The sequence below is a fragment of the Tauraco erythrolophus genome, chromosome 7 (assembly GCF_009769465.1).
Source record: "Tauraco erythrolophus isolate bTauEry1 chromosome 7, bTauEry1.pri, whole genome shotgun sequence".
NCBI lineage: Eukaryota > Metazoa > Chordata > Aves > Musophagiformes > Musophagidae > Tauraco > Tauraco erythrolophus.
The window spans coordinates 5,611,927-5,638,486 of record NC_141471.1 but is presented as its reverse complement, the minus strand read 5'-3'; the positions used below and the strand labels follow the sequence as shown (position 1 = coordinate 5,638,486).

The 26,560-nt window shown below is 48.5% G+C and overlaps 1 protein-coding gene across 2 annotated transcripts in view; it reads left to right on the top strand.

Moving 5' to 3' along the window:
• Positions 1-26,560, top strand: part of XIRP1 (xin actin binding repeat containing 1) — a 36,091-nt gene extending 9,531 nt beyond the window's left edge. For both annotated transcript variants that reach the window (XM_086614939.1, XM_086614938.1), the window contains 3 exons: positions 15,441-15,601; positions 17,189-17,242; positions 18,878-26,560. In XM_086614939.1, the coding sequence (XP_086471065.1) occupies positions 15,441-15,601; positions 17,189-17,242; positions 18,878-26,560 (7,898 nt within the window). The remainder of the gene's footprint in view (positions 1-15,440; positions 15,602-17,188; positions 17,243-18,877) is intronic.

Genomic DNA, 26,560 nt, shown 5'->3' with positions numbered 1-26,560 from the left:
CCTAGGAAGGAAGATGGTGAATCAAGGAACCATTTTCCCCAAAGGGAAACATTTGAAAGCTTGAGTCCTTTAATATTAAAGAGAAGAAGACATCAGCTAATTTGCTGCAGGTAGACTCTCCTGAGTACTCTGAGTTTAAAAATTAACAACTTCTAGATGAATTTTGGCAATAAGAGAGAGGAAAATCATGGCCAAGAGAGAGAAAAGAGGGGCATGCAGGCGGGCATGCCGTTCCCCCACCTCGCACGCATACATATGCTTGTGCAAGTATGTATTGATATGGCTCCATTATTCAGTGCTTTCAGCTGAAGGGCACACGAGGATGTTACCTCGGTGCAGAGCAAAGATGAAACGGGAGCCTGACATGACTGCAAATTGCAGAGCATCCAGCCAGCCTCCGAAATGCATTTCACTCCCTCCTCCCCCTTCCTCTTTCTATTCTCTATTCGTTTCAACCTCGATCCACGGGGAATTTTCAAAACAAGGAGAGGAGGTGAAGGAGAGGGCAGAAAATGGTGGGGTCCCCCATCCTGCGTGCAGGGAGACCCCGGGTTGGTTGCAGTGCTTGGCATTTTTGGGTGTTTTTTCCCCTGCTGGCTGTAGCACCCGCACTTTCTCCTGCAAGGGGGTGCGGTGCCATCTAGCGACAACAAAACGGTCCCACTTCTGTCCCAAAATTGGTTTCTGCATGGACGCTGCTGCACAGCACCCACCAGACACCATGTCTCCGGCCCAGTGCTGGAGGGAGGCCATCACCCTCCATCTCTCCATGACTTGGGGCCTCGCAGACAGTGTCCCCGCGTCTAGCACACCGTTCAGCAGGCGGGTTTGGGAGAACATCACTAGTGAACTGGAAAGATCTGAAAGGCGGAGGAAAAAACACTGATTTAAGATAAAAGGCTGTGCTTGTGCTACAGACAGCTCTGAGCTCAAGGCAGCTCTGGCACTTGCAATGATAGAGGTTCCTGCAGTCAAAATCATCCTTAAAAGCTCATTTCCCTTTCAGCAGTTGCTTTTCATACGCACGACAAGCGGGAGTTGAATGTCGGCAAATCCATCCGACTCCAAGCGCTGTGTGCCTCTGCCACTCAAACATGAGGGAAACTTGGGGTGTTTAAGCATAGGATCCACCTGCTCCCGCTGACCAGAGCACCCCACAAAAAAAGAGCAGAAGCAGATGCCAACCATCCCCTTTCACCTCTCCTAGCCCCTGTGGCAGCCAGCTGGGGATGCTGGGATCACAGGCATGTTTTGGGGGAGCTGCTGTGGGAGCACGCAGCGGTTCCCAGGCAGCCGTGGAGGGCAGGGAAGTGATCAGGCTCCGCTCATGCCTGGGCAAGCTCTGCCAGCAGCTGGGCTGGTGGTAGCCATCAAAACAGACAGGCTAGTCCCTTTTAGTTGGCTTAAGCCCTAAGTCTGTGCTCTCACCTGATCTAACCTAAAGAGCTTTCACGCTGCTGAGCTCCTCCTCTGCCCCCTTCTCTTGGCTCCCAGCAAGAGCCACCCATCTCAGTGGAGGGCTCAAGCCTTCCCTCTGCCCCCAGAGACCCCAGGCTGCTGATCTCCCTTTATCACACTCTCACACCTCAGAAAGACCCAGTGCTACATTGATTGGATATTTTTCATGTCCTGCTCTCTAATTAGATACTATCTTCCAGACATGAGGAGAAAAACCCTTCCTTGGAAGCTGTGCAGAGCTGTCAGGTAGCTCAGATCTCGCAGGCTTGCAGGAGGGCAATCACAGGGGGAGTTTGTAGGGGCATTGACGGGGGGAACGTGTCAGTCACAGCCTTTGGCAGACCAGGTCCTCCACCTAGGCATGGAGATTGTGCCCATACGCTCTTCACCTCCTATGTTCCTCTACTCACATGGAATAAATAAGATACCTCCATTCCCAGCCTACCACTGTGTTTGCTGACCCCCCCCCTCCCACCCAGTTCATGCTACCAGAGCGGGTGCATGTTTGCTGACAGCCCCTGCCCTCCCCAGCCCTCTAACTCACAGACTGGCTGGTGATTAAAGACTTGTCTACCACTTTCCTAATGACATTGCTCACTTTCCTGCTCTGCATTTTGGGGTAAACTCAGCACAGACCACTTAGATCTGCGCCTCCTCGGCTGCTTAGTGCTGCCTTGTTCAGTCATCACTCGCAACGTATGGGCTTCTCAGCATGCAGCAGTTACAAGGGCAGCTGTATTTCCCCCCACCTCTAGATGCTTAAATTTCAGCCCATTCTAATTTAGCTCTTTTCTCTGATGCTCATTTTTTTTGAAGGAAGTAACAAAGAATCATAGAATCATAGAATGGTTAGTGTTGGAAGGGACCTTAAACATCATCTAGTTCCATTCCCCCTGCCACGACCACGCACACCCTCCACTACATCAGGTTGCCCAAAGCCTCATCCAACCTGGACTTTAACACTTCCAGGGATGGGGCATCCACAGCTTCTCTGGGCAACCTGTTCCAGTGCCTCACCACCCTCCGAGTGAAGAATTGCTTCCTTAGATCTAATCTAATCTAATCTCCCCTCTTTCAGTTTAAAGCCATTGCCCCTTGTCCTATCACTACAAAAAATCCCTCTCCAGCTTTCTTGTGGGTCCCCTTTTGTTGCTCACCAGCCTGGGCTGCGGCACCAGGGATGCTGTTGCATCCTCCGCAGCCAGGAGGAAATGGCCTGCCTCTTGTGGGCAGGATAGGTACCTTGAGTTGAGTTGTTAATTAGTAGTAGTTCATTAGCTCAACTCAGTCCAGCTGGACAAGAATGATTGGTGCCATAATTCCCCCTTTTTGTTTTACCATTTTTTCTGTTTTCACAAAGGCTTTAAGGTGAGCAGAGACCCGGCCCATTCATCCAACTCCAGCACGCTTCCCTCCCGCGAATACCACGTCGGGGCTTGCAGCTTTACCTTCTTCTCTGAAGGACTCTCGCTCGAGCTCCCAGCTCCGGCTCTGGCTCCGGCTCTTTTGGCTCGGGCTCCTTAGGCTCGGGCTCTCGGCTCGGCGAGGGAGTCAGGGCTTCCCAGGGCTTCCCAGGGTCTCATCGATGTATCACGTCGGGGTCACCAGTTGTTGCTCACCAGCCTGGGCTGCGGCACCAGGGATGCTGTTGCATCCTCTGCAGCCAGGAGGAAATGGCCTGCCTCTTGTGGGCAGGATAGGTACCTTGAGTTGAGTTGTTAATTAGTAGTAGTTCATTAGCTCAACTCAGTCCAGCTGGACAAGAATGATTGGTGCCATACCCTTTAGGTACTAGAAGGCTGCTCTAAGGCCTTCCCAAATCCTTCTCTTCTCCAGGCTGAACAACCCCAACTCGTTCAGCCTGTTTTCATAGGAGGCAGGCTACAGAACGCAGAGACCACTTCAGAAGGAGAGATGATGAACTTCCTAGGCATCAGGCTTAACACAGATAGCAGAGGACTGGTAATCTATAGCCTTGAAGGATGTTTAAGAAACGGGGCTATGGTAGGGAGGAGCTGGGCCATTCCAGGAGCATTGGTGAAGGCAGATGATCATCAGGAGCTGGATGTGATGCAATGAGATGCAATGCGATGTGATGTTGGTGAGGAAACCTCAACGCATGCTGAACTGCAGCCTGGTTGATGTGTAGCATCCTCTCCAGGGACTGATACCTGCAGATCCATAGGAAAAAGAAAGGGGCAGCAGCCTCTCCAAACACTCCTGTAAAACTCCAGCAAAGGCATTCAGAAGGAGGGAACCAAAAAACTCAAACCAGAAAATCATCAGTGCTGAGTTGCTTGGCCCTTTGGAGCAAAGAGCATCAAGCCCCTTTGGGGACCAGGTCGTGCTTCACCGGCTCAGCTGCTGAGATCTTTATGTTATCAACAAGCCTGGCTGAAAGGGAATTGTCCCTGTGCTACATGCTATACAAACACACCACAGAGAAAGGCTAAGACAGCTCTGTGCTGGCAGATAAAACAGATATGGGTTTTGCCCCAAGACCACCTGATCCAGCACAGCTCACATCCATGCAACTCTCTCTCCCATCGCTGCAGTCCCATGTTGTCTGGCATCGGGAGCTGTGGGCCATGGGGAGGGCCTGGGAGGGTACAAGCAGGGTGAGTTCGAGCATAGATCTCTTGTGGCCTTCACTCTATGTTTTGTGATCTTAAGCACCGCTGAGTGAGTGTCCTATCTCAGGTGATGGTGACTTCTGGTACTGGCATAGCCAACCCACAAATCCTTTCATCACCACAGGGTGATTTACTCAAGCCTAGGCTCTCTAAAGGTATCAAAAAAGAAAATTGAAGAGAGAGCAGCTGGACCTGGTTCAAGCATTACTGGGTTCCTCAGTCACACCATTATCCCAGCCTGATACAGGTGGACAGTTAAAATAAGCCCCAAAGCCCTTGGTTATGTTTGTAATTGTAAATCCACATGACCAGGCCAGGGTCCCCAGCTCTGCTACACGGTGGTGCCCACCATTAGTATGCTAAAGATAGCACCTGTTGCCCAGCTGAGCTTTGAGGGCGTGGAGAGCCCTTCGGGGCTAAGTGCTTTATTGTTATCCCTGTCCAAACACCACCCGGAGCAGCTACCTGCAGCAGCACTTTGCTAACCGAGGGTCTGCAAGGGGGGGGATGATTCCCAGCTGACCGTAAAGCAGATAGCTGGATCATCCTTGGCACACACGCTTCCCATCACTTTCCTAAAATATTTTTTGCATCTTTCTTGGTTCTAAAATATTGTAACTGATGAGGAAATAGGGAACCAGAAAAGGCAGCTAATATCTGTCGCCTTCCCAACTTTTCCCTTAAAACTTTGGCTGTGGCCAGAGGGGAGGGGAAGGGGGCCTGGTGGTGCAGATCACAGCCCGAGGACATGACAGTGAGTCAGGGAAATGCTTCCTCCGCATCGTACCACTGCCTGGAGGCATCCCCTGTCCCATACAGGATTACACTAGGGGTATTTTGAATGAATAACTTCTGAAATTAAGCCAGGCCCCCAGACTTTCCCAGCCCCCATGTAGGATTGCTGGATTGACTCAGCCTGGTGGCAGAGCAATTTCACTCTTCCCTAAAAATAGACCAAGTGGTTCATCCTCTCAACATAGCCCAATGTTCGGTGATAAAACCAGCTGCCAGAGACCACTGGGAGGCAGAGAACAGGACGAAGGGTGTGGAGAGTGGAGCAGGGCTCCTCATAGGATACACTAAGGGCTGCCCGGACGTGAGTTTCACGTAGATTTTCCACTGGGGCTGGCTACGGCGTGACACAGCTATTGGGACTACCGAGACCTCCTTGTAAGTATTTTGGGGTAGATTAGAGAGGGGTGAGGTGTTGCATGAGTACGAACCTCAGACTGATGCTAAAATGCAGGGCAAATGACGATGCTTAGCACCTCATGCTATGAAAGCGGTGCTGCAGCTCATGGAAAGCCATGGATTTTATTTTATTGGACCAGAGTTTGGTAAATCCCACTCTTCTGCAGAAGCTGCCGTCTCTGTTGTCCATGGATGGTGGCTTGAGTCTGGTTCAGCACCGTCGTCTAGGGCCCTTGGTCATGTTCAAGGCAGAAATAGAGAATTGTACATGTGTGCTTTTCGCCTGTCCTGAAATATTGTAGTTCCTAGCTTTGAGTCTTAAATCGTGGGGTCAGATCTCAGTGTCTAATCTCTCCCTGAAAAATACTGTTATTTACCAGAACTCTGGTCACCATAACCAGCAAAAGGGGAAAGAATCCGGACGCGGTTCGAGTGAGCTGGATGGATGCTGGGAGTGGAGGGGACACCTTCCAGATCAAAACCATATTCAGGACTAGTAGGCAATAGCTAGAAAAACATGGACTGTTTGGAGGGAAATGAGCTTTGCTTCATCTTAAATCCCTAGGGAACAGGAGGCAGAGTAGGATTAGTTAAGGAGGGAAATTTTTTCCCTCCCTTTTCTCCCCTGGGCTCCAAGGTGGGCTGAGAAATGTGTTTGTGACCCTGAACTAAATAAAGGGCTTCAGGAGCTGGTTGAGTTAGCAGCATTAATATGGCCATACCACTCCCTGTTTGTGCTCACAGATAAGAAGAAACTCCAAAAACCTGCACAACTCTGTAAGACGGAGCAGAAACATACCTCTGTGTGTGCACGTGTGTGTGTCATACCTGATTATCCACCTGCTGAAGTCTTTTAGCTCTAAGGTCTGTGTCGTGGCCAACAACAGAGAGCCAGGACTCTGGGTCCAGGTCTCGGTGCTGACCCTCAGTCACTGTGTGGTGGGCCAGAACCCCATAGCCTGAGCTGAAAGCAGTATTTTTCTGCTCATGCATTAGGCAGTGGTTAACATTTCCTTGCGGGATACACATCCTGCTGTTTGCTGCAAGAATAACAAATTCTTTAACTTCCCCCAAAGCCTTGAGGTTTTCAGTTTTCACCCAAATCTTTGCCAGAAAATATCTGAAATAGCTTTAGGTTTTTATTAGAAAACAGAGATTTGGGAAAAGAGAGGTGGAGTTGGTGCCTTAGGTACAGATATCACTTGATGCGAAGAGGCAAAATATGAAAATCCATGTTCTTGTCCAGACAAAGTGGTAGATAATCCACTAGTGGCAATTAAGGGATCCAGTATGGGTAGAAATTTGTAGGAACATCCTGCAAAGGCTATTTTCAGCTCTTGAATAGATGCAGTATTTTTCAGGATACGAAAACATCCCTTTTGAGGGAAACCAGGCAAGGATATTCTAACTCTGATGCCGGCAGGATGGAAATCCTTCTTCAACACAGGCAAAAACTCCAAGTCTGGGTCTGAACATGGCAGCAGGAATCTCTGCATTAAGTACTGTACAGCCTGGTATCTTACTCTTTTAAAGTCACCCATTTCTCTCCTCCCCCGTATTCCCACTGGCAATTTGCCTCATTCAGAAATAAATGGGAATGCCAGCGAAACTCAATAGCTACAGGTGGGTTGGGCTTTTCTCTTTAAATGATACTGCTAAATTTTTTTTTGGCTACGGCTGTTTCTTCCAAAACAGTATTAAGTTTTCTTGGCTGCCAGTGATAAAGAGCTGACAGCAGCATGGAAACACCATGATAAGAATAGAAAGCAAAGGCAGGGTCTCAACAGCTCCTCAGAGCCGCATAGTATCCATGCAATGCCCCCACGGAAACACTACGGCATGGCAAAGAAATGCTTAAAGATGCACCCAGCAGCCCTGATCCCAGCTGTGCTCTTCATCCCAGGCAGGATGTATGGCCAGAGATGCTCGCTGGGCTCATGCCGGCGCAGACATTCCCAAGGTATCTTTTTGCGGTGGTTGGAGAGGACTTCCCTTAAAAGGTCTGGTATTCATGGCATGCCAAGAAGCCCTCTCCCCAGGCAAAGGTTATTCCAGTGAGTAGGTGGCTGTTGCTTTCCCTGGGAAAGGAGATTTTAGAGGGAGAGAAGAAGCCGCTATCACAAATGGTCATCCTGCTTTGCAGCCTGCAAGGGCTGACACGCTGCTCTACGGGAGCGGGTAGAGCAAGCAGAGGACATGGAGTCTGGCAGAAGGGTTAGGGATAGAAATAGTCCTGCTGCCTTCAAAGACAGGTGAAATAGAGAAAGAGGAAAACAAAACAGCTCTTGTTGTATTGGCAGCAGAGGTGTTTATCACCATTTTAGTCAAAGCCCCCTGTATAAATAACAGAAATAGTTACTGGAGGGTATGGGAATGGTGCGTGATACACGATCCTTGGCACGTCAGAGGGCAGTGCTGGATACCGAGATCCCAGCGACACACAGCCTCGGGGAGAAATATATTAAATGTCCGCTTGGCTTTTATTAACCCTTTGCAAATAACAGAGGAACACGGAGAATGAGGCAGGGCTGAGCGGATAGTCGGGGCTGCGTCCGCCTCATCTAGGTGCTTGGTATCCCAAAAGTGGGGAGCCAACCTGGGTGGTGTTGAAGTCCCTCTCTAAGGAAAGACAATCCCACAGCAGTTGGCCCACTTGGGAAGGCCACATCCCCAACCAGCAATGTCACTTGCAGCTGTCTCTCAGCAGAGCTTCTTGGCATTTTTTGGTACCAGGAATAGAGTCCTCCACATTCCTGGATTTTTGCAAAGCCCAGAAATAGCCCTGAGCTGCCTCGGGGCAGACACTCAGCTCCGCCTGAGGCTAGATTTTCCCGACTCTGCTTGGGAGCTGTTTAAATTACCTGGGGGTTCTGATGTTGCTCCTGCAAAGGAAAGTCCAGCTGACACTGAGCAGCCAAAAACGTTTGCAGAAGTGACTGAAGGTCACAAATTGTCAATTTAGAGGTGCTGGAGATTGTAAAGAAATCTGATTTTGAAATTCAGGTGCTGGAGAGAAGACACTCTTCAGTAGCTGTTTTTCCTTCACCCCCTCCCACTCCCTCAGATTTGCAAATGCAACTTCATACATGTGCAAAATGTTAATTGTTTGACTATAATTTAGTAGACAATTCCTAAAGCATGAAATGATATTTTAAATCTTATTTCCTCTTCACAGAGCTGCTCTTTAGTTACATTATTTTATTTTATTTGTTTAACACCTTCCTCTGGTTCTGGCATTTTTCTTCTCAGCCCATTTCCCACGCCAAAATTCACATACGAGCTCTACGAGCCAGAGCTACTCAAGTGATTGCAACATATGGCTTGCAGACAGCACAAAACCTTTCTTAAACCCTTTCAGAAGAGAATGATTTATGGTTTTTGATGTACATTAGTCATTACATCTATGATCTATACCAGAGATTCCCCTCATCTCCAAATCAGGGATCTATTGTACTCGACGCTGTACAAATGTATTTGAAAGGAGAAGGTCTATTCATGAAAGTTTGGAATAAGAAAAAGAGTGTTGTGAATTTGGCTGATATTTGTTAGTTATCTAACTGTAATCAGTGGTGTCCTTGCATCTGAGTTTGTTAGGTGAACATACAAAAATCTCAGTTCTCCCTTTTAAAGGTCGATTCCTAGCCCATATAGTTATAATAAACAGGGAACTTGGATGAAAACAGTCAAAAACCAAATGACTTCTTTTAGAAAAAGATGTTTACAATTGCCACTCTCTCACATAATTGGTCAATCCATGGCAAAAAGAAAAAGCTTGAATTTCAAATCCTTGCTGTCCTTTGTAGAACTGAAAATGAGAGAAAACACTGCAGTTTGCAAACAGAGCAAAGTGTGATGCAGGAGTCAGGAGGGAGCACCCGTGAGGATAAACAGAACGCCTCAGAGCATCACTGGTCCTCACCCTTTACTGGAGGCTGCCTAAAATCCTGTTGATGCTCCCAGCTGCACCCTTGTCCCATCTTTTTGCCCCCTTCCTTTGGAAAAAGAAGCACATAACATTTTAACACATGCTAAAGCCTCAAGAGTGGGTGATGAGGCCAATGAAAAATAGCTAAAGATGCTCTCCCCTCCCGAAACCCTCACCCTCCCAGGACCACCCTTCCTTGCACATCCTTAGCTGCAGCATCCCAGGACCACTTACCCTTTCGGTAGAACCCGAACTGAGGCAGTGAGGCATCCTTCCCCTTTTCCCCCACCACCTTCGGCATGCATCTCCTCCGGCAGAACTTCCCCATGGTCCAGGGCTGCTGGTGCAGGGGTTGGGGCCAGAGATTTAAACATTTCCCCACTGACCGAGCACTGCTAATGGGCCACCAGGCTCCTGGATTAAGCAGCAGCACTGGTTTCCCAGCCAGCTTTTATGGGTGCTTACCCATCCGCGCAAATTCCCGCAGCCCAGCCGTGGAGCGGTGCCGGTATTTAGCAGCTCCTTTTGTCAGGGAACCAGTTCTCAGGGGGGAAAAGCTGGGAGGAGGATGGGGTAGGTGTGATTCAGCACACACAGCTTCCACATCTATGGATAGAGACACTTAGAAATGGGGTCTCCATCTGCAGGGACTGGCTTCCAGCTTCAGAAGGGGGACAGCGAGTTGCTGAGGTTTCACTGACATGCACGTCAGGGACAAGCAGGTGGGAATGGGGGCACAGGTCCAGCCACACAGCCTGAGTCCAGGGACCCAACAGGTAATGATCGTCTGACTAAGGGTAAACCACAACCCATCCCAGGCCGGGAGGAATAGCAGAAATGGCCCCAAATTCCCAAGAAACAGCGAGCTTAGAGCACCACAAACCCAGAAGAATTTCCATGTCGATTCACCTCCATCCCCTTGGAAAACAGTGTGAAGAAACTGCTGTTTCCCTGCCCTGATTTCCCCAGTGCTAAGAAGCTCCAGGACACAAGTCCCTTTGCTCCCATCAGCCTTACAGTATTGGGTTTTGGGTCCTGCACCATGGGATGTGCCGAATGTCTTGCGGTACTTGAGCCGTGGCACAGTCAAGAGGTGAGACCATGACATGCTTGTGCTCCATGATGTGCAAGGTCCAACAGCCATCATGGCAAATCCAAAGTTGATCTGCAGAGGAGCAATGTCAGGCAGCCACTATGCAGGTAACGGAGAATGTTGGATTCAGCTGGCCGGGCTGGGATGCTCTCCAGGGCTCCACTCCCTTCAGCAAGCAATGGAGGGGGACAGGACCCTGGCACAACTTCCACCGCTGGGCTATCCCTTTCCCTCTGGCTCGTGCAAACCCTCTGCGAGACCCCAGCTGATCTCCGGCCCCGTTACACAACCACTGGTTGATGGACTGCCGTGGGGCTCACACAGCGACACAAAGGGCTTTGCTTAGCAGCTGTGTTTGCTCAGGGCGGCTGATTTTGGGAGCAAAGCCGATGACATGTGGTTGGCCAGGCGGCCCGGGAGACTGGTGCTGAGCTTGCAGCTTCCTTTTTTAATAGGTGACTCAGGCGCTTGGTAGCTCACTGGGGTTGGTGGTGGGAGCTGAGCTGCGAAGGAGTGCCAGCAGCAGAGGTGGTGGACACCAACAGGTGGGTAGCGTTATTTCTTTATAGGATAAAGTGGTTTAAATAGAAAGGAGAATGAGCCGGAGCTGCCATGTTACTGGTGAGATGGGATTTTCTCAGAGGAAGGAGGGGGTTAGGGTTTTGTTAGTGATTTGTTTTCCATTTGTTGGGAGTTGGCTGTCAGATGTAACGCGATTACAGCTCAAGAGACCTGTAATATTATCTTCGGCAGGAGACAGAGCAGTTGAGTGATTTATGGGCAATAACTGAAGAGGAAGTGAGTGAATTTTTAGATGAATATTTAAGAGTCTTTTTCCTCTTGTTGGCTTGCCTTTTCCCTCTGTGTCTAGAAAGATCAGTGAGTACAAATGAGTATGAGGAAAGATTTTCACCCGTTGCAAGTTTCCAGGTCCCACAGCCCTCCCTGCTCACTGGGGCACAGCTGATGGGGCACAGAGGCTGTAAACTGAGCCTGAGCTGCACTTACATGGGGCAAGGGAAGAGCTAAAGAAATCCCAACAGCTGCTCCCTATGGACAGTCCTAACATTGCAGCCCCTCACATGAAATGTGCAGATTCATCCGGCGCCAGACGCTGGCACGAAGGACATTTTGCCGACAAACCCCAGCGGGGAGGAGCATTCCCCATATCCTTCACTTAGCAGTGCTGTTGGCCGTGGTGCCAGCCACTGGGTGGGATGGGAGGAGGGGGTCCTCAGGAGCTCTTTTCTTCTATTTTAGCTCAGGGGGGATGCTTTAATGCTTGAAGTATCAGGTTTAAAATCCCTGGGGCCACAGTCAGTGCTAGTCAGCCAGAGCCGCGTGGGATGCGTCACTCAGCGCTGGAACGGATGCCAAACATGCCAGCGAAGCCCTTTTGCTCAGCAAGGCAAAAACACAGAGCCAGGCACAGGTCTTAAAATGGGCTTCCATGCCCTCTGTCTCATACACAACGAATAATGGCCTAAGCCTGCTCTGCCTAACATCCTTTGGCTTTGCTTTAGCATCCCCAGCTGGGAAGTTCCCCCTCCCTCCCAAGGGATGCTTTGCAGTGGCACTGTGCTCACAGCTCTCAAGATGTCCTAGGTGCCACTGGGACGCCGTTAGCCGCACACACTCGACAGCTCGGCTTTCTCGTTAGAGGAATGAATTGTTGTTCCTTCGTTCTTATCTATAATTAGCAATTTAGAGGGTGGCAGGAGCCTGTTTCGCCAGGCAGAGCCGCTCGGAGCGACCAGGCTTCCCGCTAGCGCAGAGCCGCCTGCCCGCCCGGCGGGTTTGAGCAGCCCCTATCTAAGGCAGGCAGTTTTGTGAGAAGTGATAAGCAAACAGGGGGCTGTACACAGCCTGTGCACTGCAAAAATGTCAAAAAGGAGAAGGGGGAAAAAAAAGAGAAAACAAAGGCAGCGATAAGAGGAAGGCTTCAACGAAAGCCTTGTATCTAATTATATCCCTCATTAAAACAGAAGCCCTGTGGCCTTTCATCCATCCAAGCTAACAGATGAAGGACTAGGCAGCACTGAGGCTGTGTTATTTTCCACTGCATGGACTGGAAATCTTCCTTCAGCTGCATTATTTGTTCTTGGCTGGAGGGACACATTGCTCTTCTTTGTGCAGCATCTCACTCCACGGGTCCGTGGGCCAATACAAGTTATGTTGGCTCAGGGGTGATACCCATAGACTGGGGTAGGAGAGGACAATTAAGCATCACCAGCTCAGCTCTAGGACATGGGAATGCTTTTGCTAAGCACTTAGCACTGAAATGGTTAAGCACAGTGATGCTTGTGCCTAGGCAGGGTCCCTGCCTTGCTGTGAAGTTCTCCCATCTCCTAGAGGTAGTTTCTATGAGAGGTTTTTCAGCATGGCCATGCCCTTGATTGAGTGTCCATTTTCCCAACTGAAAGACTGCAAATCTATGTTTGGTTTTCTTTCTGGTTTAGAGCTGGAAAGGCTGACTCACCCCAGCTCTCCCCATTGGTCTTACTGAGAGACTTAGCCAAACCTCATTACCTTGCAGGGAAGAAACCTTCTCTTTTCCAGACTGATTGGATTCCTTTTGCCTTTCCAGTAGGCAATTCAGCAATGTAGGAGAAAAGAGAGATTCCCAGGCGTGATTTTTCAAAGCCCTCTTCAAAGCTTTCTGCAGCTCATTCAGCACATGCTTCAATGCTCTTCTCACAGGATACAGCTGCAACAAGGAAAGACCATGAAATCTGAAGTACTTTCATTGGCAATTATTTCATTTTCCATTTTTAAGTAGTGGACCTCTTCAAATATGTGCCTCAAGCCTTCAAATGAAGGGAGAAGCCCACTGCAGCAGGCAGAGAGGTCTTGTGTTAGCAGCTATCAGCACCGGCTCCCGTAAAAGTGGGTGTCTCAGCAGTGCCTTGACCCTTTCCTCCCCATTTCCAGGGTTCTGTTCATCTCAAAAAGCCAGAGTTCTAGTCAAAGTCTGGGGTGTTTTGAGCAGAGTGGGGAAAAACTGATGCAATCAGAGGGTGGTTTATCTTGCAACCTTGTGCCATATCTTAAGATCCACCAAATCTGCCCCAGAAGTGCCACTGTCTCCACTGGCTGTAGATGGATAATTCATTTTGACTCAGTTTTTAAGTTGCAGACAACAGAAATCAGGGAGAGAGGTCTCATATTTGCATGGTGACTTAGCAAAAAAAAGCATCAAGGAAATATCTCCTTCCGTTTCTTCCCTTGGTGTCCTAGTGACCTCTGGCAGAACTGGGCAGCCAAATCTGTACTGCATCCAGCTGCTTCCTCATGTTTCCAGCCTCAGTTCTGCATCAAAATGCCTGCACATCTGCAGCAGCAGCTGGAACCAAGGACAAAGCAAACATGGGGGTTTGGCACCTTCCAGCAGCACATCAGCCAGTGTCTGACAAGCTCACTGCAGTCCCTCTGCTCTTATCTTGATGTTTTTTTGGTGCATGTTTGTCACCATAGGAGCTGGTATTTCACTGGAAGCATCAACTCTTGGAATCCTGTTAGTGTATGACATTAGCCGTACATGTGACATTAGACATACAAAGTGACATTAGCTGTGGTCACTTTAAACTGAAAATCGAGTAGATCTCCTTCAGTATTTTAGAGAAAAACTCGAGAATCTAAAGTCAAAGCCCAGAAAACAAAGAAAGGAGTCATTAAGTTTGCTATTTACAAAATCTCGTGATTTGGGGACTGAGATTTGCGGGCAAAGAATGCTGGAATTGCTGCAGTGCTTCTAATGTGCACATATTAAAAAGTACATCAGCCCTTTCCTGCCTGTGCAATAGCTGGATTTGTGGAGAGAGAGCCCATTGTTCAAACAAAAAGCATTGCAAATACCGCACTAAATCCGAATGCAGCAGTGCAAGTCTGCAGATGAAAGGAGAACCTTCTCGTGTTTTTACAGTAGTGACAGAGAAATTACCACCCTGACTAACCTGGAGGACTGAGGTGCATCATGTAGGTGTGAAGCTCTATATGCATCTGTGACGGGAGTTGGAGGTGGCCATCCTGCACATGCCGAGCAAATTAATGCAAAAAGAAATTCCTTAGCCAGCATTTGGAGTTGCCTCTTTCTTTAAAAAGTGAACCCATCTACTTTAGAGCCATTAGTTTTAACATGAACCTCTCTCTGAGGATGGACACAGCTCTCATCCTCAGAGGGAGGGGAAGCCCCTGCTGTTTAGGGGGACAAGGACCGAGGAGGAGGGAGTGCAACAGGTGGGAATGAGGGAGCATGGGCTGAGCATCGCCCAAAAGTGCATGACAGTTCCAAACATCCAGCCCCTCTGTGCACCCCTTGGGAGATCTGGCTAATAGATTATCTCCTCTCAGAGTAGCTACTTCTCCACGAACCAGATAAGGACATCCTCAGCCGTAGTTGTCCCCATGAGAGACATCCTAACAAAGGTAGGAGGAATGATGAATATCTTGAATATCTCAGCAATGCCACACTAGGCCTCAGTGAGGGCCCCATGGGAGATGGTGCAGCTCAAAATATCAAATCTCTAAACTAAGAGCAAGGTTCAGTCCTTTGGCTCTGCCAAAGACTCCTTGCTATATCCTTGGGCAAGTCTCGTAGCCTCTCCATCTCTCAGTTTCCTGAAGGGGACTCCCAGGGGAGAGGTAAAGATAAATAAGTGGAACTGCTCATGAGGCACACCGATGGGAGAGCGATGTGGCTATGGAGCAAAAAAAGTAGGAATTAGTTCAAGTTGAATATGCAAAACTCCTTCATGTTCTCCGACTTGCTTCTGTTTAGTGACAGCCTTGTCCAGGGATGTGGGGATGGGTGCAGGCTCTGTGCCCAGCTGCGGGACCATAGCATCAGGTCACTGCCCGATGCCATACTTTCATCCAGACTTAAAGTCCATTTTAGCCATGAGAAAGGTGCAAATGTCCACGTTTTCTCCCTGAACCAAAAGGGCATGATGTTAAGTTTCGGGAGGGGTACAACTGAATTGTCACAGCCTGGGGGACCAGGGCAGGGGCTGTCGGGGCAATCAGTGTTCAGCGAGTGGAGGTGCCTGGCAGAGCTCTCAATAAGTGATGCTCATGCTCCAGGCTGGCCATGCCCTCACGTCTTCGGCATGCAGCTCACCGCGCACGTCTGTCTCTGTTTCAGATGAGAGGACGCGGTCATTTTTAGACGTATCAGACAACACTAGCCGCATACTTCACCAAGGACGAGGGAGGTCCTCTGCACCCTCTGTGAAGGAGCTGTCAGCTCTCTATCTCTCCCAGACAGCTGCTGCTGCTGCTCGCGTCGGCAGCCCCACACAGCCGGTAAGCACCGCACGCCATCGTCCTCCCCCAACGACATCTGAACCATGTCCAAGTGCCTGTAAGAGGGTGAGAGAAAACATGTCTGGTTCCATAAAGCTGCAGAAACATGGCATTTGTCTTTCCAAAAATGACCAGCTTTCCGTTGTCATTTGCAAATGTTGTATAAATGTCATCAGAGGTGCTGATATGTAAGTGTCCCATAGAATCATTTAGGTTGGAAAAGACCTTTAAGATCATTGAGTCCAATCGTAAACCTAACACTGCCAAGTCCACCACTAAACCACATCCCTAAGTGCCAATATGATGGGTACGCTCCATATACGTGCACACACACATATATATACACATTATATTCACACACGCACATACGTACCGAACACGCACACATCCACTAGCCCTTAGAAACATTTTGTTCGTACATAAGATTTCCACTTTATCTGCACATATATATTTACATACTCATATCCATGGAGGAAATATTCAGCACACAGTAACATGCACATCTCCATGCTATACTCATTTCAACACATGCACATATATATGTCCATATATATGATACTCAGGGATAGCTTCACAGTGCGCCCTCCTTGGTTTCCTCCATTTATAGCCTTTGGTCTGGGATGCAGGGCTATAATCACCCACTCCAGGCTGACCATTGGATCATAGGATAATTCAGGTTATAAGGGTTATGAGGCACTGAGCTACATTCTTCCCATTTTCCCCACTCCACTGGTGATCCAGGAGTAATGTCAGATGTGATTTCACATCTGGACCTTTCCTGCAGGCTCATTCATACTCTCTCCCACTCTTAACCTTTAGCAGGGTCTCTGCCCAGAGATGCAGTCTCTCTCGTATGTATCAGGGCTCTGTACTGGAAGAGTCCAGATTGAATCAGAGCAAGTTGATAATAAATAGTGGAGACTGTAATTGGAAAATTACAACCAGTTACCTGCAATAAAGCAGGTTGAGATTCCCGTAAAGGCTGACCTATGATCCATGCTCACACGGGTCTCACTTCAGTCTGGGGAAGCACCAGAACCTTGTGTCCTGTTCAGCCATATACAATGAGTCATACTACTTGCTGAGAAATATTTCTTCACCGGAAATGTCTTTTCACCAGAATCTGTACTAATTGAAATCTAATTTTCATTCCAGTAGGATGTTCTGGTTGGAAAAAATTAGAAATCTAAGATAAAGAAAAAAAAAAAGAAATTTCAAAACAATGAGTTTCACAATCCATAATGCAATTACAAATGCAGTTCAGTTTTATTTTAAAAATATTTAAATATTAACAAAAATACAGACTAAATCAAACTTTGGAGAAATCAGTACCTGTTTTGTTTTTCCCCCAACTCTAAACAAATGTGTTTGGGGTTTCACGTGTTGACTGAGACTTTTGGAAATAAATATTTCTGATCAACCTGAAATAAGATTGTTTTTCCCAGCTGTACAGAACTGCCAGTGAGCAAAAAAACACCTCACCTATAATGGGTTTCAGGTCTCTGTAGTAGATACATATACACACAGATAACAGACGTGTCTTCCTATGAAGTTTGATGTCATTTCTGCCTGTGTCTTTGGTTCCAGACTACTGTGAAGGACAACTCCATTCGTTCTCCCCACAGCAAGAAAAAAAACAAGGTAAGAAATGTTAAAGACAAGCGCCGTTATCTAACCAAATATTTGTGGACTGCAGTGGGGTGTGATTTTAAGCAGGCCACAAGGCAGCAAGGAGTGCTTTCATACTGAATATAGCTATCAGCTGCTCGGTCGCCCTTCCCCATGTTCAGAAGTTTGTCACAGATCCCCCAAAAAAAACGTTATTTTGAAAAGTGCATTCAAAGTATTTTGGCTCACGTGAAAGATTTGCATTTTACACTTGCTGCAAAATATGCTGATTTTGGCATTCTGGGTTTCGGGGTTTTTTACTAATGTTCAATACTTATTTTTAGCCGGAACGATCTGCGTGTAACAGAGTGAAATAACACCGCGCGCCATTGCTTTGAGCAACAACTAATAATGTTCCAGGCATAACTCTACAGACGTAACTCCAAAGGCATGCCAAGGGTCAGCAGATCTGTTTACGGAAAGGAAAGCCACCAGGATTACAGTCTCTTTTAGATAATGATTACAGGCCTGGGCTACCTTCCCCTTGGATAAATGCCAAGCCAGAGCAGGTCGCAGGTATTCAGTTCAGCGCTCGGCGCCCAGGCTGCCCAAGCTAAAGAGAAAAAAAAATGCAGAAAGTGAGGCTCAAAGGTAGGCTAAACAACCACAGTCCAAGCCATCACGACTGCACCCCCTGTTCACTTCTCTACCAACAGCTGCTGTGAATTCAAGCTGAGCTCAGGCTGAGTGAGTCTCAATAGGTCTAACTTCTGCTGGCCCCCAGCTATGGGTGTTATGGAAACCTCTGATCCCTGTCTTGCTTCTTCCTCCTAACACAGCACAGGATTTGTCCTGCTAATTCCAGCAGTTTGTAAACCTTAGCCTGATGCCTGTAAAAGCCTGCAAGTCAAAAGAGCTTTATTTAAGTCTCTAATTGTATAATTGTACATCTATTCTTATGCAAATGATTACACGAGGTACGCGAATGAGTCCAACAGAAGAAATCATTAATCAGACAAACGTCCTTCCCCAAGCCCTCACTCCTGGTCAGTGGGCAGCCCATAGTGCCACCAAAGCCCATCGACCTAGCTCACTACCCAAAAATAGGCTGCCCTCATCAGCTCAGTTTGACACTTTTGTTTCATTTCCTCTCCCCATTTTCCTCTTGAGACCTCTTCACAAATAGCTCCTTGGCTTTCTCCTGCACCCATATCCTATGTTCCCAGATTCTCTGCAGATCTTTACACTGCTCTGGACACTTCGGAGTAGGAGAGAGACATTAACTTTTAGCTGGCTACTCTAAGACATCCTTCTTCATGTCATTCTTGTGGTCACTCTCTCTTGCTGACATAGCCCAAATCGGGCTTCTCTGTTATGCTGTAGCTGGACTGAATCCTGGGGACTGTAGACTAACCACCACACATGCCTGGATTAGACACTCTGCTTTAGAGCGTGTTGCTGTGGAACCAGAGCTAACACCAAGCCTGGAGCGCGTGCAGTGGTGTGATGCTTTGGAGTGCTGTGTGCTACTGAACCAAAGGTATGGAGCTCAGCGGGTGCATGGATTTCCCTTGTTGACTGGCTTTTTCCTTTGCCGTTCTCACTACTAACAGCCACGGGGTTGGGTGGTAAGAGATGATGCTGACATTTAAAACTGTTTCCCTAAAGATGGCAGAGGCTCAGAAATCATCTAAAGTTGCCGTCACGAAAATGGAAGATGACTTACCTCCTCCTCCTGCCCTTGGCTCAGTCCAGGTCATCGCTCCAGGGAGCCAGGATACCAACCCGCTCCCTGTGCCTCCTCCAAAGCAAGCCTTCTCCAAGTTCTATCAGCAGCGTCAAGTGAATGAGCTAAAGAGGCTCTACAGACACATGCATCCTGAGCTCAGGAAGAACTTGGAGGAAGCTGTGACGGAAGACCTGGCAGAAATGCTTAATACTGAAGATCCCAATGCACAGGCATCTGTGAACCTGGACAAAGTTCTTCCAGGAGAGGTTCAGTCAATGCGCTGGATCTTTGAGAACTGGACACTTGACTCCATTGGGGACCACCAAGCCACAAAGAAGCTGACAGAAGAAGAGATCATTCCCGGTGGGGATGTGAAAAGTACTTCCCTGAGGTTTGAAAACCAGTCAATCAATGGGGACAGTCTGTCAACATCAGACAAGATATCAGAAACGGACCTTGCCAGAGGAGATGTGCATACTGCCCGATGGCTGTTTGAAACTCAACCACTAGACTCATTAAATAAACTTTATTCAGATGAAACTGAAGTGCAGGAGGCAGTTCTTAAGGAACCTGTCCAGGGAGGTGATGTGAAAGGTGCCAGGCAGCTCTTTGAAGCACAGTCCTTGGATGCAATAGGACGCTGCTGCTCAGTGGAGGAGAAGAGCATCCTACAGTTGAAGTCAGAAATCCAGGAGCTAAAAGGTGATGTTAAGAAGACTATCAGGCTCTTCCAAACGGAGCCCCTTTGTGCCATCAGAGATAAAACTGGGAACATCCATGAAATCAAGTCTGTCTGCCGAGAAGAAATTCAGAGCAATGCAGTCAGAACAGCTCGCTGGCTGTTTGAGACTCAGCCCCTGGATACCATCAACAAGGACACTTCCAAAGTGCAAATAATCCGTGGGATTTCACTGGAAGAAATTGGAAGGCCAGATGTCAGTGGAGCAAGGTGGATATTTGAAACTCAGCCATTGGATGCAATCAGAGAAATAACAGTTGAAGAACAGGATTTCAAAGCTTCAACAGATTTTGTCACAGGGGCAGATGTCAGTAAGCAGCGAATGCTATTTGAGACCCAGACTCTTGATTCTCTGAAAGGAGAAGCTTCAGAGAGCGTTGTAGCCAAAGAACAAGTCATTGGGGGTGATGTGAAATCTACACTCTGGCTATTTGAAACCCAGCCAATGGAAACCCTGAAAGACAATTTTGAGGTGGGACGTTTAAAGAAAGTAGAGCTTTCAGCAGAGGAGAAGGGAGATGTGAAGCAAAGAAAACATGTCTTTGAGACCTGTCCCCTTGGCAGCATCTCCAAGACCTTTGAGGAAGAAATTCCAGCTACCAGCATGGAAGAGGTAGTGAAAGGTGATGTGAAGTCTTTCAAGACCCTGTTTGAGACCCTCCCCTTAGATAGCATTAAGCAGGCTGATGCTGAGCCTGTCACCAAAGAGGAGGAGAAGATTCCAGCTGGCAACGTCAAAGCCAACCAAATATTGTTTGAGACAACACCTCTATATGCCATCAAGGATAGCTTTGGCAATTTCCATGAAGTCACCTCTGTAAGCAGAGAGCAAATCATCAGTGGTGATGTCAAAAACTACAAATGGATGTTTGAAACCAGGCCCCTGGATCAGTTTGATGAAAGCATCAAGAAGGTGGATATAATACGGGGTATTACAAAACAAGAGGTAGTGGCTGGTGATGTCAGAACAGCCAAGTGGCTCTTTGAAACTCAGCCCATGGATGTCATTCATCACCAAGCCATGCAAGGTGAGGAGCATTCCTTGGTGAAGCGGGAGATCTCCCAGAGGGGGGATGTGAAGACCTGCAGGTGGCTTTTTGAGACCCAGCCCATCCACACCCTGTACGAGAAGGCTGAAAAGAAGCAGGAGGATGGCATTGTGCCCCAAGCTGATGTGAAGTCATACACATGGATGTTTGAGACTCAGCCCCTGGACTCCCTGAAAGGCCAAGAGGAGCAGTATTTACAAGTCAGTAAGGCATACAGTCAGGAGGAATTGCAGGGAGTTGACGTCAAAACTGTCCGACACCTCTTTGAGGTAGAACCCCTGGGCAGCGGTGTTGTTGGTGAAGCTGATCGAAAGAAAACCATGCGGTACTCCAGTCGTGTGGAGATACAGTCTGGCGAAGTCTCCAGAGTGAAGGAGTTCTTTGAAGCTAAGCCTTTGGATACAGCCACCAAACCAACATCCCAGAAGGACAATGGGACAATTGAAGCCGGATCCGTGCACAAGTTCACTTGGCTTTTTGAGAACTACCCCATGGACTCCCTGAAGGACAACTCTGAGGGCATCCAGGAAATCCCTCCAGAGAAGGGTATCAAGGATGGAGATGCCGGAGGCAAAAGGTTCGTATTTGAGACCTATTCCCTTGACCAAATCCATGACAAAGTGGATGAGACAGAGCTCCAGAAGATCCAGAAAGACACCATGAGCAAAGCTGATGTCAAGTCCTGCACAATGCTCTTTGAAAGCCAACCCTTATATGCTCTCCAGGACAAAGAGGGGGGATACCATGAGGTCACCTCAGTGCGGAAAGAAGAAATCATGAAAGGTGATATGAAAGGTGCCCGGTGGTTGTTTGAAACTAAGCCCCTGGCTCAGATCAAGAAGGAAGAAGAGGTGTTTGTGATTAGGGCTGTCACCCAAGAGGACATCAAGAAAGGAGATGTCCAGGCTGCCCGGTGGAGGTTTGAGACAGAGCCTCTTGAGTCCTTCTCAGGGGGAAAGATGTCTGTGCCCAGAACAGTAGATGATGTGCAGAAGGGAGATGTTCAGTCCAACAAGCAGCTCTTTGAGTCCCAGCAAGTGGGCCAGAAGAAGTACGTGAGGATGGTCAGTGTCAGTGATGTTCAGCGGGGTGATGTGAGGACATCCACTTGGCTTTTTGAAAACCAGCCTGTGGACTCCCTGTACGGGGATGCAGAGAGAGGCTCATCTATCAGTACAGTGCAGAGAGAGGACAGACAGAAAGGGGATGTAAAACGCTGCACCTGGTTGTTTGAAACGCAGCCAATGGACACCCTTAAGGACCCAGAGGTGACGGCCAGTGCTGGAGCCCAAGAAGCGATCCCTCGTGCAGATGTGAAAAGTACAACGTGGCTCTTTGAGAGCACACCCTTGGATAAACTTAGTGCATCTGAAGGTAGCATAGAAACAGAACTGAAAGAAAGGACCATGAAGGAGACTTTAGAGATGCTCTGCACTTGCCAGGCTATTCAGCATGATGGGATCCTCATTGAAGCCAATGATACAGAGAGTGTGAAGATGGTGAAGTACCAGCTCAGCAGCCCAGGTGCTCCAGAGATCCTGAAAGAGGAGATTGTGGGAGGCCATTTGCAAAGGATCATGCTGCAGCTCCTGCACAGAACCGATGTGGAAGCCCAAAGTGTGCTGGTGGAGGAGGACAGAGAGGGCAAGATCAAAGTAAGCCCATTGCAGCTACTGGACCAGAGTGAAGCTGTTAAAGGCAAAGAGGACTTGAGCGGAAATGTAGCTAAGGCTTTACAGGGTCTTCTCAGTCAAGACGCTTCCATCAAAAAGGGGATAGTCTTGCAAGAGACAAAGTCAGGATCAGTGAAGATGACTCTCTACTCCCTCCTGTTCCATTCTGTCCAGCAGAAAGTTGTCAAGGGGGATGTGAAGTCGACAATAGGTAACCTGTTGGCTTCTTCTCAGGAGCAGAAAGCAACAGCAACCATCAAGCGTGAGGACAATGAGAAGGGAAATGTCCAGCTTTTTGCGAGCTGCATTGAGAAAGGAGATCTAGACTATCTGAAGAACCTCCAGCAGGAGTCGGAGATACAGTCCCTCATCTCTTCCCAAGCAGAGCAGGGGGAAGATGAGAGTGCCCCACAGGTTGTGCAGGGAGCTAAGATACATCTCTTACCACATAAAGAGCAAGTAGAGAAAGTAATTGCAGAGGGTGAACCGGGGGCTATGGAGGGAGCAAAAAAGGTATTTGCACGTGAAAGCATGGGCAAAGAGGGTGCATTAAAGAGAGAGGCTGTGCATGCAGCAGGTGTGACAGGCACTGCTGTGCAATGTCTTGGGAAGCCGCTGCCCACAGTGGTGGGAAAGGAAGAAATTCTGTCAGGAGGGCTTAAAGTAACTACAAAGTCAATTCAAAGGGTTGCAGATGTCAGCAAGAAGTCAGAGAAAGAAGAAGCCACCACTGCCGGTTTGGAGGAACCCAAAGCTATGATGCAAGGCAAATTTCCAACTCAAGTGATGGGAGAAGCAACTGGGAAACAGCAGAGTTTGGTGACTGAGGAAGCCAGCCAGAGGCAGCCAGAAGAAAAGGCCATTGGGAGCGATCTTCAGGCTGCGATGCAAAGCCTGAGGCTAGCCACGGCAGAGGCAAGAAACATTCAACACCATGTCCAGAGCAAGCTACAGAGGAACAGGGAGGAGGTCCACATGGCCTGCAGGCAGCAGGCAGCCAGCACACAAGGAACAGTGACCCTTCAGTCAACCGTACGCCAACAAGACTCTGTGTCCACCACGCAGGAGAGCACCAGCACTGCTGTAAGGACCACCACCTCTAGAGTCCAGGAGACATCCAAGACCCACACGAGCGTGTCTCAGAAGAGCATAGCATCACACAAAAAGGTCAGTGCTTCAGAGGAAGTACAGGGAGGACAACTATTGAGCCAGGAAAGCCAAGTTGTGCCTAGTAGAGATTTTAGCATTAAGGATGGCCTGTATACTGCCACACCCGTGAAAACCTATATAAACCCTTTTGTTGAGTCTGCTTACAAAGAGCAATCAGTGCCAGAAGAAGGAGATGTTGTTATCAGAGGGGATGTACAGACAGCTATCAGAGCACTGCAAAGTGCCGCCACAGAACAGCGCCTGGTAGAAAAGGAGGATGTTGTCCGAGGTAATTTAAAAGCCACACTTCAGTCACTGGAAAAGTCTAACGTTAATGTCTCCAGAGGAGACTTTAAAGCTGCTATGATATACAGAAATGCAGGGCAGTCCTATTCCGTGTGTAAAAAGAAAAATGAGACTCAAGTCGTTAGTAACCAGACAGCTGTAGTGGCTTCAGGGTCACAGGCTGATAATGACTTTCCTCCTCCTCCCTCAGTTGCTGTGATGAAAGCAGAGCATTGCCCACCCTCAACCAAAGCAACAAGAGAAGGTGCCCTTCCACTACCAACCAACAAAGATGAAGCCCCAGGATGTTCTGCACCACTCCAGACCCCTCTTCCTGCCCTCCCTTCTCTGTCCTGCAAACCCAGTGATCAGAGTCCTGCAGAGAAGCCCAGGACTCCTCCAAAACCAGAAATTACTGCCCCACCAAGGAAAAAACCTGTTCCTCCTCCAAAACCTGAACACCTCTTCCATGAGGCCCATTCTGCCTCTGCAAATAACAGCGCAGGCAGATCAACCAAACCCATCCCTCCACCTGTACCTCCAAAACCTCCAGGCCTGAGGGAGATTAGCAAGCCAAAGTCTTCCCCCACGGAGCTGGGATTAAGCTGCATGGAAGTACATGAACAAACAGTCCATGGGGAGGCTCAGGCAAAATGCTGTGCTTTGGAGACATCTGTGGACAAACCTGTCACAGCTCAGGATATGACTCCTGATAGAAAACCGTCAAAAAATATTGCCAAAACCCCTCTTCAAATAGCAGAGGAAAGGTACAAGGCAAGCAAAGGACAACAAGGAAAGGTGGAATCAGACAGTGCTAAGACTTCAAAGCCAGTGAAAAATGGAGTGGTTAGTTTTGAAGTCAAGCAGGGAACAATGAGCGGGAAAGCAGCAGCTCCAAGGAGATGCCCTGGTGAGGTGGTTCAGAGACACACAGAGCTGTGCCAAGATAAGAATGGGCGCTCTTCAGTATCACATCCAACCTGTCTTGGTAGAGCACAGACACTTAATGTGCCAGAACAGACTGAGGCAAGCACCTCTTCTGTGGACCACAACACTCCTCCAAAGAGAGGTCATGACATTGCACAAAATGCCTCATCCAAGGTGGAAAGGGAATGTGTATCTAATTCTTATGGATCGTGGGAGAGTCAGAGAGTCATGCAGCAGGTGAATGAGCGGAGACAAATGTGTCATTCAATGTCCTGCCAGCAGCAGCAAATGAACTCCTTTGAGGAGCAACAGCAGGGCAATAGTGGGCAATTGAAATGTCCTGATGAGGAGGCAGAGACACCTGGTCAGGAGAAGCCAGCAGTTGTTATGAGAGAAAAAGCCAAGAGAGAAACAGAAGATGAGCGTCGGAAGAGGCTGTCAGTACACAAAGAGGAGATCATGAAAGGCAATGTCAAGGAGGCTATGGAGATCGTTGAGAACCTCAGGAGACAGGAGGAGCTGCAAGAGATCTTGACTCTGGTAAAGGCATTTGAAGAGGAGACAAGCAAAGTGGACGTGAAAGCTCTGAAGAGCTTATTTGAGAAGGTCCCTGACTGGCTTGTTCGTCAGAAGGCCCATCAGGCCAAGCAGCAGGACAGGGCTGAGACACAGGCAAAGGAGGACACTGACAGTGTCTCCTCGGTGGAGCTGGTTTATGGGGACTTGGAGCGAGCCAGTGCTGAGATTATCCACCTGAAGGAGCAGACACTCGCCCGGCTCCTGGACATCGAGGAGGCCATCAAGAAAGCTCTTTATTCTGCCTCTAGTCTCAAGTCTGAGTCAGACATTTCTGGGCTCTCAGGTCTATTCAAGGAGTCTCTGGGGAACACCCAAGGCTCTGTGAGCAGCAGCAACATCCGTAAAATCAGTATTGTCTCAAGCAAAGCCAAGCAGGAGGGAACCACACTGGAGACAGGGGAAGTAGCATCTGTGAAGGGTGCAAAGGTGGCAGAAAAGACCGAGGTAACCAAGGCAGAGCTTGAAGTTCCTCACCTCGTTCAATCTCGTGTCAGCTCTCCCTCCTCACCTTCCTACATCTCCATTGAGTCTGCTGCCAGGAAACAGGCAGAATCACCCAGGACAGCACATTCCCCATGGGAGGTCCCTTCACCAGACTGTCTTGATACTTCAGGAAAGAGGGATGTTTTTGCTCAGAACAGCTTTAGCTCCTTTAACCACCCATTAGCAGGGTCTGCTGGGCATGACATGACCCTCTTTGGGAAGAAATCGGAGCCCAGCCAAACAAAAGTTGGGCTAAGGTCAATGAAGCAGCACACCCTTGGCAATGCCAACCATCAGATCAGTGAGAAAGAGAAGTGCCCTCTGGACACCTCCAAAGGCAACTGTCACTGTGGGATGAAAGGAGGCTTTCCAGACTACTGCTCCCTGAATGTACCCAGCCCACAAAGTCCACGGAGGCAGAAAAGCATCTTGGAGTTGCAGACAGGGCCCGATGGGTCCAAGCTCTATGGAGCCACACGAACTGTCATGGAGCAGTATGAGGAAATGGACCAGTTTGGAAACAAAATCATCACTTCATCCACCACAGTCACCAAGCAATCTGAGACACAAACATCCTCCACGTGCGATGTGGTCTCTCATCCCCAGTACGAGGTATCTGCTTCACCCATGTTTCAGAGGTACCTGAAGAGCCCAGGTGAAGACTTCCACACCAATGGCAGTTTTCAGGAGCCAGGAGTGGTCTTTGTCACCTTTGGCAACTCTAAGCCAAAGAAATAG